Below are 10,700 nucleotides of genomic sequence, written 5' to 3'. Positions count from 1 at the left end.
AGGTAACCCATACAAACAGAAGTATGGAGGTAGCTGTGCCAACAGGGGTTGAAGCATCCAAAATAACATTTCAGTCAGCTAGATATGGAACAGACACTCCTAAACTGATTTGACTCTTTGCCATGTGTGGTATGGACTATAGTATAAGGCCAAATGCAAGTTTGAAACCAAATGGTCACTCAATTCTAGTAGCTAAATCAGCCATGGTTTGACCATATAAAAACCATTCCCTATATGCTAGCTTACTGAGGTTGAAGACAGTCTCACTGTATAAAATGCATGCCTACATCTAAAGTAAGAACATATGAAGAATGTCTGACAACTCACCCCTTGACAAATGTAGACCCAAGCTTTTATTTTGAACAACAAGTAGCAAAGGTAAAAGATTAGAAAACCAAAGAATTAACTGAACAGTCATTTTTACTACAGACTGCACACCACCTGTTCTCAATTAGCAAGCAATGGACACGAGAACCATTATTTCAAAGACACCAGGCATTTTTGAAATTAGAACTGTTCATGTACTCCCTCATGCTAGAGTAGCAAGAGCACCAGACACTTCCTGGTCGAAACAAAAGCAGGAAGAAATGCAGTGTCAGCAACACAGAATATTAAGTAACCAATGTCAAAAACAATTCTCACCATTAGCTTCTAGAGGATGAATCCATTACATTTTCCTGTTGAAAGATATATGGTTAGTACAAAGGACTTCAAATTTAGAGAGCAAAGTTCAGAGCAGGTTAAAGTGAACCATTACCTTGCAGAATCCTTCACTAGTGATGGATATACGCTTGGTGCACCAGTACGAACAAAACTGTCCTTGGGAGCATTTCCACTGTCAACAGGCATAGCCTCCCTAGGAGTGTAGCGGGTTAGGGAGAATACAGTCCTGCCATTCTCGTAGTGCGATTTTGAACTGTAGGAATAGATTGGGATGACACCCGACTGTTCAACGATGCTGGCCTGAGTGCTACTAGAGGCACCATCTTCAGTGCTTTCGTAGTGATTCTGCTGAGACATTGGGGCCAGTTGCTTCTGGGGCATTTGTGCTACATGCCATAATTGCTGAGGCATGGGGGTCAGTTGGTGCTGTGGCATGGCAGTGTGTTGCTTCCGCTGCTGGGACATTTGAGCTGGATACCCCACTTGCTGGGGTATGGTGGCCGGTTCGTTATGCTGCGGTTCAGCAGCCGGTTGCTTCTGCGGTATTTGAGCTGGTTGCCACTCTTGCTGAGGCACGTCGGTCATTTGCTTCTGCGGTAGAGGCATGGAGGCCAGTTGCTGCCGTGACATTTGAGCTGGATACCACACTTGCTGGGGTACGGCGGTCGGTTGCTCCTGCGGTAGAGGCCGGTTGCTTCTGGGGAAATTCAGCTGGATGCCATACTTGCTGATGCGTATGCGGCATGGCGGTCACCGCAGCGACTTGCTTCTGGACCATTTTAGCTGGATACCACACATCATGAGGCTGCTGGGGCATAGGGGCCGGTTGCTTCTGTGCCCGATGCCACACTTGCTGAAGCATGGCAGCCGGTTGCGTATGCTGCTGGGGCATTTGAGCGGACTGCCACAGTTCTGGTGGATTGGTGGTAAGTTCCTTCTGCGGTAGATGCATAGTGAATGGTTGCTTCTGCTCCTGGAGAAATTGATCTGGATGCCACAATTGTTGAGGTGGCTGGGAAATGGCGGTCGGTTCAATTTGCTGCTGAGGTTCAGTAGCTGGTTGCTTTTGCTGCCGAGGCATTTGAGCTGGATGCCATACTTGCGGGGGCATGGTGGCCTGTTGCTTCTGCGGTTGAAGCATTGGGGCTGGTTGCTTCTGCAGCATGGTGGCCAGTTGTTTCTGCTGCTGGGGCATTTGAGCTGGATTCCACTCTTGCTGGGGCATGGCGGTCGGTTGCTTCTGTGGTAGAGGCATGGAGGCCAGATGCTTCTGGGGCATTTGAGCTGGATACCTCACTTGCTGGGGTATGGTGGCCAGTTCCTGTTGCTGCTGGGGAATGTGCATTGGATGCCACACTTGCTGAGGTAGCTGGGGCATGGCGGTCGGTTCAATTTGCTGCTGAGGTTCAGTAGCTGGTTGCTTTTGCTGCCGAGGCATTTGAGCTGGATGCCATACTTGCGGGGGCATGGTGGCCTGTTGCTTCTGCGGTTGAAGCATTGGGGCTGGTTGCTTCTGCAGCATGGTGGCCAGTTGTTTCTGCTGCTGGGGCATTTGAGCTGGATTCCACTCTTGCTGGGGCATGGCGATCGGTTGCTTCTGTGGTAGAGGCATGGAGGCCAGATGCTTCTGGGGCATTTGAGCTGGATACCACACTTGCTGAGGTTGCTGGTGTATGGCGGTCAGTTCCTTCTGCGGTAAAAGCATTAGGGCTGGTTGCTTCTGCTGCTGGGGAAATTGAGCTGGATGCCACTCTTGAGGCATGGTGGTCAGTTCCTTCTGCTGCCGAGTTGCAGCTGCTTGCTGCTTCTGGACCATTTTAGCTGGATACCACACTTCGTGAGGCTGCTGGGGCATATGGGTTTCTGTGCCCGATGCCACACTTGCTGAAGCATGGCAGCCGGTTGCTTACGCTGCTGGTGCATTTGAGCGGATTGCCACAGTTGTGGTGGGATGGCGGTCAGTTCCTTCTGCAGTTGACGCATAGGGACTGGTTGCTTCTGGGGCATTTGAGCTGGATACCACACTTGCTGAGGTTGCTGGGGCATGGCGGTCAGTTCAATCTGCTCCTGAGGATCAGCGGCCAGTTGCTTCTGGGGCTTAGCTGGATACCACACTTGCTGGGGCATGGCAGTCAGTTGCTTCAGCAGCATTTGAGCTGGATACCACACTTGCTGAGGTTGCTGGGGCATGGCGGTCAGTTCAATCTGCTCCTGAGGATCAGCGGCCAGTTGCTTCTGGGGCTTAGCTGGATGCAACACTTGCTGAGGTTGCTGGGTTATGGAGGCGGTTCCTTCTGCTGCCGAGGTTCAGTAGCCAGTTGCTTTTGCTTCTGGGGCTTAGCTGGATGCCACACTTGCTGGTGCATGGTGGCCGGTTGCTTTGCTGCATTTGAGCTTGACTCCATGCTTTCTGGGGCATAGCTGTTGGTTGTTTATGCGGTATGGGCATTGCAGCCGGTTGCTTCTGGGGCAGGGTGGTCAGTTCCGTCTGCTGCTGAGGACCAGTAGCTGGTTGCTTTTGCTGCTGAGGAATTTGAACTTGATACCACACTGCTTGAGGCTGCTTAGGATAACTGGCCGGTAGCGTCTGCTGTTGGGTCATGGCGGCCGGTTGCTTTTCCTGCTGGGGCATTTGAGTTGGATACCACATTTTCTGAGGTGCCTGGGGCATGGGCGCCAGTTGATTTTGCAGGATGGCTTCCAGATGTTTCTGTTGCTCTTCGGTCAGCTGCGCTTGCAATTGAGCTGTAGGAGAGTTGTAATTACCATATCCTTTTGACCTAAGTGGGCCTGTATAGAGCCTTGCTGCATCAGAACCTGGTGCAAGATACCCATCACCTAGGTTAGGTAGAGAAAAAAAGTAAAATGCCAGCCTTTGAAGTTATTGGTACCACAACTGTTACTTGAAATTAATGTGTAGAAACTCACTTGATGTAGAACAGGTTATCCCGCCAATTAGCAGGCTACAAAGCCAAGAAACACTTTTAAAAAAAGAAAATCTGTTATAAACACAGCTACCTGTAACACCTGAAGGACAAGGGAAACAAACTAGAGCAATACTTTTAAAAAGCTACCTGAAAGCGATTCCAATCATCACTGCCATTTTGCTCCTCAAAAGCTCCCCAGTAATCAGAACTAATGGCTGGTATAAGCCCTAGCATAATATTCCTTATGCTATTTTTTTGGTTGCTCCTCCTTTTAAACAAATCCCAGACCCTTCTAATGTCATTGGCTAATTAAGGACAGCTGTACGCCCCTGAACTACATTTGATTCCTAATTCCAAATTGACCCCTAAATCCTACACCCTGGCCTAAACACTTCTGTGCATCAGAAATTATTGAATAGGTATAAGCAATATGGCAACAATTGCATCCAGCCAATCAGAAGGCAAGGTGATGCAATTACCATATTGCCATAACCTATCTGATCATTTCAAATGCCCAGTGACTAAGTGGTAGGTGTAGGGGCTAGGGGTTGATTTGGAATTCAGAAATGTACTCAGGTGTGGTTGATTCTCTAATTGAGTTCCTGACAGGTTTGACAGCCCTTACCCTAAAGCAGGCTTCAAACTCATTACACGGAGGGCCGAGTGTCTGTGGGATTTTTGCTCCTTCCTTGTACTTGATTGCTGAATTAAGGCCACTAATTACTCCCCTCACCTACGGTAGTTGTCTAGGTCTTAATTGAAAGGAAAAAACTAAAACCTACAGACACTTGGCCCTCCATGGAATGAGTTTGACACTCCTGCTCTAAAGTAGGAAACACATTTTGTCTTGGCACTTCATTGATCGGTTTAAATTATTGCTTGTACAAAATTCACTTGGTTCATTTGAAGATTAGAGGCTAAATGAGCAGTTAGGCACCATTATTTTACACATGCCTTCTTTTAAACCGTGTGTTTCATTCAGCATAGCAACAGTAGATGGTTAACATGTTTCAGTTGCACATAGTGCCACATCTTGGACAAATTCTGAATTCAGACAGGTGCCAATTAAACACTCACATTATGCAAACACTGCACACACATATACTTTGATGATCTGAGTCTTTATTTTTTCAGAGGCAAACATATAGTAGGGCTTGTTTGAGTGGTAAGGCTAAAGCAACTGACTGTAGACCAAAGTCAAGAAGTAAAGCCAGGAGAGGTGCATCTGCGACAACCGAAATCCGGATACTGTCGTTTTCCAACAGCAAGGCTCAGATCACCATGGCAGTGTTGCCATTGTTTATAAAAGGTTTCCTTTATAATGTCAAAAAACATGTCTCCAACACCCACTCACAAACTGAAATAATTTATGTTACATTATACAATCAATAAATGAGAGAGAGAGCCTCAATCACATCATTAGTTTATGCACTGTAGGCTACACATTAACTGCAGCAAATTGGTTCCTGTTTCAGTCATGTTCTTGTTCGCGTGGGTTAAACAAAAACAATAATGATTGGGTGACAATGGAGACCCCACATGACAGGTGATGGCTGCAGGATGAAGTTGGTGAAGAGCAATTGCAGAAACTTGGAGATTCTGCAGATTTTTGTAAAGTTCATGCAGTCGACATATAGACTCACGGGTAAATGTTTTATCCCCAGAACGCAAAACACTTTGAAAGGCGGTGACCAACAATTGTCATCGACTTGACAATAGTGATCAGCTCGAAGGTTCCCACTATCTCCATAAAATGTCTCCCTCATGTGGATGAAATAAAACACAAGACAACAACCCATCTCCTCATCCTCTGACCGTCTACCCTCCTTTGTGGAAGCTTTTTCCAATGTTGTCTCAACTTTGATTGCAGTACACATCCACAAACTCATAAACTCGAATGCAACTGATTAGATAGCTATGCATATATCTCCAGCCCCTTAAATCAGCCAAAGTGTTTTCCCTATTCCGACTGATGTTTCCGCTTGCATTCCATCTCTGATAATTATACTTGATTCAAAGTCTGTGCCTTGAAAATTCCAATGTCCTTTTCTTCTCCTGTTTCTTTCAGCACAGCAGGCAGACAATCTGTTCTTTATTCTGGTCTTTTATATTCACCCCGAGTGCTCCAATCCTTCTGTACGTTATTGTACGGCCCTTAATGTCTAGAAATCTGCACTAACTCCCCTCTTCCACTGCTGTAGGCTGACCTACTGTAACTGGAAGGCAAATGTATGTCACTTAAATCAGACCGGGTTCAAATACTATTTAAAATATTTCTATTAATTTCACATACATTCAAAGTAAGTATTCTGATCTTTTATTTGAAAAGATAAGTAGTTAAATGTTATGTATTTGGAAATACACTTGGAAAGTGTTTGAAAAACTCAAAATCACACACTATTTTACACTCCAATGTATTAAATAAGTATTTGAAAATACTGTCAAATAATACCATTTGTATTATAACCCAGATATTATAACTCAGATACTGAAATACACATGTTTTTGAATACAGGTCTGCATTTAAATGTAGCATTTGCATGAAAATACACATATTGTATTATACTGCATCACATTCCATTGTATTTGTTGTTTCTTTGCGATTGCATTTGAAATCCTCAACTGTTATTTTTTTCTGAAGACAGATTCCAATTCTTCTTTCTCTGTTAGACCCTCCAGGCCCTATTAGTCTACTGAGGTCAGTCAGTTGCGATTGTAACCATCAGATCCAAAATCTCAGTGGTGAGTAGCCACTGAGCTGTTGTCAACTTGCAGATGGCAGTCCTCACATAAAGACACACCATGCCCACCAGAGCACACACATAGCCTACATCAGATTCAGGCAGAAATCAATACGGACTCCAAAACAGACACAATTATTATTTACATTCATTTATTTGCTTGTTTTACAACTCAGTTTTAGGATCAGGTACTAGTGCCTGCTTCACCTCCTAAAATTAAGAAAAAAGTATTTGAGAAGCAATGTAGATAGATTATATAGAGGCAACTCAGTATAGTTCACTGCTGCTTTCTATATATTATCAAAGCCACTTAAACGTATACTGCTCCATAGACATGGGTTCAAAATTCATTTGTTTCTTTCAAATACTTTTTTAGGTGCTCTTAATTGAGAGTTTATCTGTCACTCCGGGCAGGCTCAATCATCCCTCAAAGGCATTTGAAAGAAAACCAATGCTATTTGAACTCAGGTTTGTTTTCACCTCAGACCTTGAGATCGCCTCTTATGAGTGAGTGGAGATCTCTCCCTCGGGCATGAGCCAATTCATGGCTGACTCGCTGTCGTAAATGCCCAGAGATGTTTTGGGGACTTCAGCCCGTTTACCAGCACAAACAGAAACTGAGACAAATAAATCATAGTTATGTTCAGTAGGGCACAGCGTAGCAAAACGTTCTGCAACCGAAACTAAAACTAAAATCAGTGTATTTTTGGGACGAGACCAATGTCAAAAGTAGTTCAATATATATACACTGCTCAAAAAAATACAGGGAACACTAAAATAACACATCCTAGATCTGAATGAATGAAATATTCCTCTTTTTCTTTACATAGTTGAATGTGCTGACAACAAAATCACACAAAAATGATCAATGGAAATCAAATGTATCAACCCATGGAGGTCTGGATTTGGAGTCACACTCAAAATTAAAGTGGAAAACCACACTACAGGCTGAACCAACTTTGATGTAATGTCTTTAAAAGAAGTCAAAATGAGGCTCAGTAGTGTGTGTGGCCTCCACGTGCCTGTATGACCTCCCTACAACGCCTGGGCATGCTCCTGATGAGGTGGCGGATGGTCTCCTGAGGATCTCCTCCCAGACCTGGACTAAAGCAACCGCCAACTCCTAGACAGTCTGTGGTGCAACGTGGCGTTGGTGGATGGAGCGAGACATGATGTCCCAGATGTGCTCAATTGGATTCAGGTCTGGGGAACGGGCGGGCCAGTCCATAGCATCAATGCCTTCCTCTTGCAGGAACTTGTGACACACTCCAGCCACATGAGGTCTAGCATTGTCTTGCATTAGGAGGAACCCAGTGCCAACCGCACCAGCATATGGTCTCACAAGGGGTCTGAGGATCTCATCTCGGTACCTAATGGCAGTCAGGCTACCTCTGGCGAGCACATGGAGGGCTGTGCGGCCCCCAAAGAAATGCCACCCCACACCATGACTGACCCACCTCAAACCGGTCATGCTAGAGGATGTTGCAGGCAGCAGAACGTTCTCCACGGCGTCTCAGACTCTGTCACGTCTGTCACGTGCTCAGTGTGAACCTGCTTTCATCTGTGAAGAGCACAGGCGCCAGTGGCGAATTTGCCAATCTTGGTGTTCTCTGGCAAATGCCAAACGTCCGGCACGGTGTTGGGATGTAAGCACAACCCCCACCTGTGGACATCGGGCCCTCATACCACCCTCACGGAGTCTGTTTCTGACCGTTTGAGCAGACACATGCACATTTGTGGCCTGCTGGAGGTCATTTTGCAGGGCTCTGGCAGTGCTCCTCCATGCACAAAGGCGGAGGTAGCGGTCCTGCTGCTGGGTTGTTGCCCTCCTACGGCCTCCTCCACGTCTCCTGATGTACTGGCCTGTTTCCTGGTAGCGCCTCCACGCTCCGGACACTACGCTGACAGACACAGCAAACCTTCTTGCCACAGCTCGCATTGATGTGCCATCCTGGATGAGCTGCACTACCTGAGCCACTTGTGTGGGTTGTAGACTCCGTCTCATGCTACCACACGAGTGAAAGCACCGCCAGCATTCAAAAGTGATGAAAACATCAGCCAGGAAGCATAGGAACTGAGAAGTGGTCTGTGGTCCCCACCTGCAGAACCACTCCTTTATTGGGGGTGTCTTCCTAATTGCCTATTATTTCCACCTGTTGTCTATTCCATTTGCACAACACCATGTGAAATGTATTGTCAATCAGTGTTGATTCCTAAGTGGACAGTTTGATTTCACAGAAGTGTGCTTGACTTGGAGTTACATTGTGTTCCCTTTATTTTTTTGAGCAGTGTATATACAGTTGGGCAAAAAAGTATTTAGTCAGCCACCAATTGTGCAAGTTTTGCCACTTAAGAAGATGAAGAGGCCTGTAATTTTTATCATAGGTACACTTCAACTATGACAGACAAAATGAGAAAAAAATCTAGAAAATCACATTGTAGGATTTTTAATGAATTTATTTGCAAATTATGGTGGAAAATAAGTATTTGGTCAATAAAAAAAGTGGTCAGATGAAGCAGCAGCTAAGCTACAGGACTGTTTTGCTAGCACAGACTGGAATATATTCCGGGATTCCTCCGATGACATTGAGGAGTACACCACATCAGTCATTGGCTTCATCAATAAGTTCATCAATGACGTCGTCCCCACAGTGACCGTACGTACATACCCCAACCAGAAGCCATGGATTACAGGCAACATTTGCACTGAGCTAAAGGCTAGAGATGCCGCTTTCAAGGAGCGGGACGCTAACCCGGAAGCTTATAAGAAATCCCGCTATGCCCTCCGACGAACCATCAAACAAGCAATACAGGACTAAGATTGATCGTACTACACCGGCTCTGACACTCGTCGGATGTGGCAGGGCTTGCGAACCTTTACAGACTACAAAGGAAGCACAGCAGAGAGCTGCCCAGTAACACGAGCCTACCAGACGAGCAAAACTACTTCTCTTCGAGGCAAATAACACTGAAGCATGCATGAAAGCAAAAGCTGATCAGGAAGACTGTGTGATCACGCTCTCCGCAGCCGATGTGAGTAAGACCTTTAAAGAGGTCAACATTCACAAGACCGCAGGGCTTCATTACCAGGACATGTACTGCGAGCAGGTGCTGACCAACTGGCAAGTGTCTTCACTGACATTTTTAACCTCTCCCTGTCCGAGTCTGTAATACCAACATGTTTTAAGCAGACCACCATAGTCCCTGTGCTCAAGAACACTAAGGTAACCTGCCAAAATGACTACCGACCCGTAGCACTCACGTCTGTAGCTATGAAGTACTTTGAAAGGCAGGTCATGGCTCACATCAACACCATTATCCCAGCAACCCTAGACCCACTCCAATTTGCATACCGCCCTAACAGATCCACATATGATGCAATTGTATTGCACTCCATACTGATATTTTTTTACTAGAGCTCAGCATTCAACATCATAGTGCCCTCAAAGCTCATCAATAAGCTAAGGACCCTGGGAGTAAACAACTCCCTCTGCAACTGGATCCTGGACTTCCTGACGGGACGCCCCAAGGTGGTAAGATTAGGGAATAACACATTCGCCACACTGATCCTCAACACAGGGGCCCCTCAGGGGTGCGTGCTCAGTCCCTTCCTGTACTCCCTGTTCACGTATGACTGCAAGGCCAGGCACGACTCCAACACCATCATTAAGTTTGTCGACGACACAACAGTGGTAGGCCTGACCACCGACAACAACGAGACAGCCTACAGGGAGGAGGTGAGGGCCCTCGGAGTGTGGTGTCAGGAAAATAACCTCACACTCAACGTCAACAAAACTAAGGAGATGATTGTGGACTTCAGGAAACAGCAGAGGGAACACCCCCCTATCCACATTGATGGGACAGTAGTTGAGAGGGTAGTAAGTTTTAAGTTCCTCGGCGTACACATCACAGACAAACTGAATTGGTCCACCCACACAGACAGCATCGTGAAGAAGGCGCAGCAGCGCCTCTTCAACCTCAGGAGGCTGAAGAAATTCGGCTTGTCACCAAAAGCACTCACAAACTTCTACAGATGCACAATCGAGAGCATCCTGTCGGGCTGTATCACCGCCTGGTACGGCAACTGCTCCGCCCACAACCGTAAGGCTCTCCAGAGGGTAGTGAGGTCTGCACAACGCATCACCGGAGGCAAACTACCTGCCCTCCAGGACACCTACACCACCCGATGTCACAGGAAGGCCATAAAGATCATCAAACACAACAACCACCCGAGCCACTGCCTGTTCACCCCGCTATCATCCAGAAGGCGAGGTCAGTACAGGTGCATCAAAGCTGGGACCGAGAGACTGAAAACAGCTTCTATCTCAAGGCCATCAGACTGTTAAACCGCCACCACTAACATTGAGTG

General features: G+C 46.4%; 1 protein-coding gene and 1 long non-coding RNA gene across 2 annotated transcripts; both read right to left on the bottom strand.

Moving 5' to 3' along the window:
• Positions 1-338: 338 nt before the first annotated feature.
• Positions 339-2,517, bottom strand: LOC135568174 (uncharacterized). Its single transcript, XM_065015159.1, has 3 exons — positions 758-2,517; positions 643-677; positions 339-562 (listed from the first exon to the last, which is right to left on the bottom strand). The coding sequence occupies exon 1, from the start codon at positions 2,477-2,479 to the stop codon at positions 1,184-1,186; it is 1,296 nt and encodes a 431-aa protein (XP_064871231.1). The 5' UTR covers positions 2,480-2,517; the 3' UTR covers positions 339-562; positions 643-677; positions 758-1,183.
• Positions 2,518-2,528: 11 nt separating this feature from the next.
• LOC135568175 (uncharacterized) lies at positions 2,529-3,844 on the bottom strand. The gene is made up of 3 exons (XR_010462521.1): positions 3,738-3,844; positions 3,592-3,644; positions 2,529-3,501 (listed from the first exon to the last, which is right to left on the bottom strand). It is a non-coding gene; the product is annotated as an uncharacterized LOC135568175 (long non-coding RNA).
• Between the last annotated feature and the right edge of the window lie 6,856 nt (positions 3,845-10,700).

This window comes from Oncorhynchus nerka, unplaced genomic scaffold (assembly GCF_034236695.1).
Source record: "Oncorhynchus nerka isolate Pitt River unplaced genomic scaffold, Oner_Uvic_2.0 unplaced_scaffold_1651, whole genome shotgun sequence".
Lineage (NCBI taxonomy): Eukaryota > Metazoa > Chordata > Actinopteri > Salmoniformes > Salmonidae > Oncorhynchus > Oncorhynchus nerka.
Note: the sequence above shows the minus strand (reverse complement) of the source record. Positions and strands in the feature narration are given on the sequence as shown.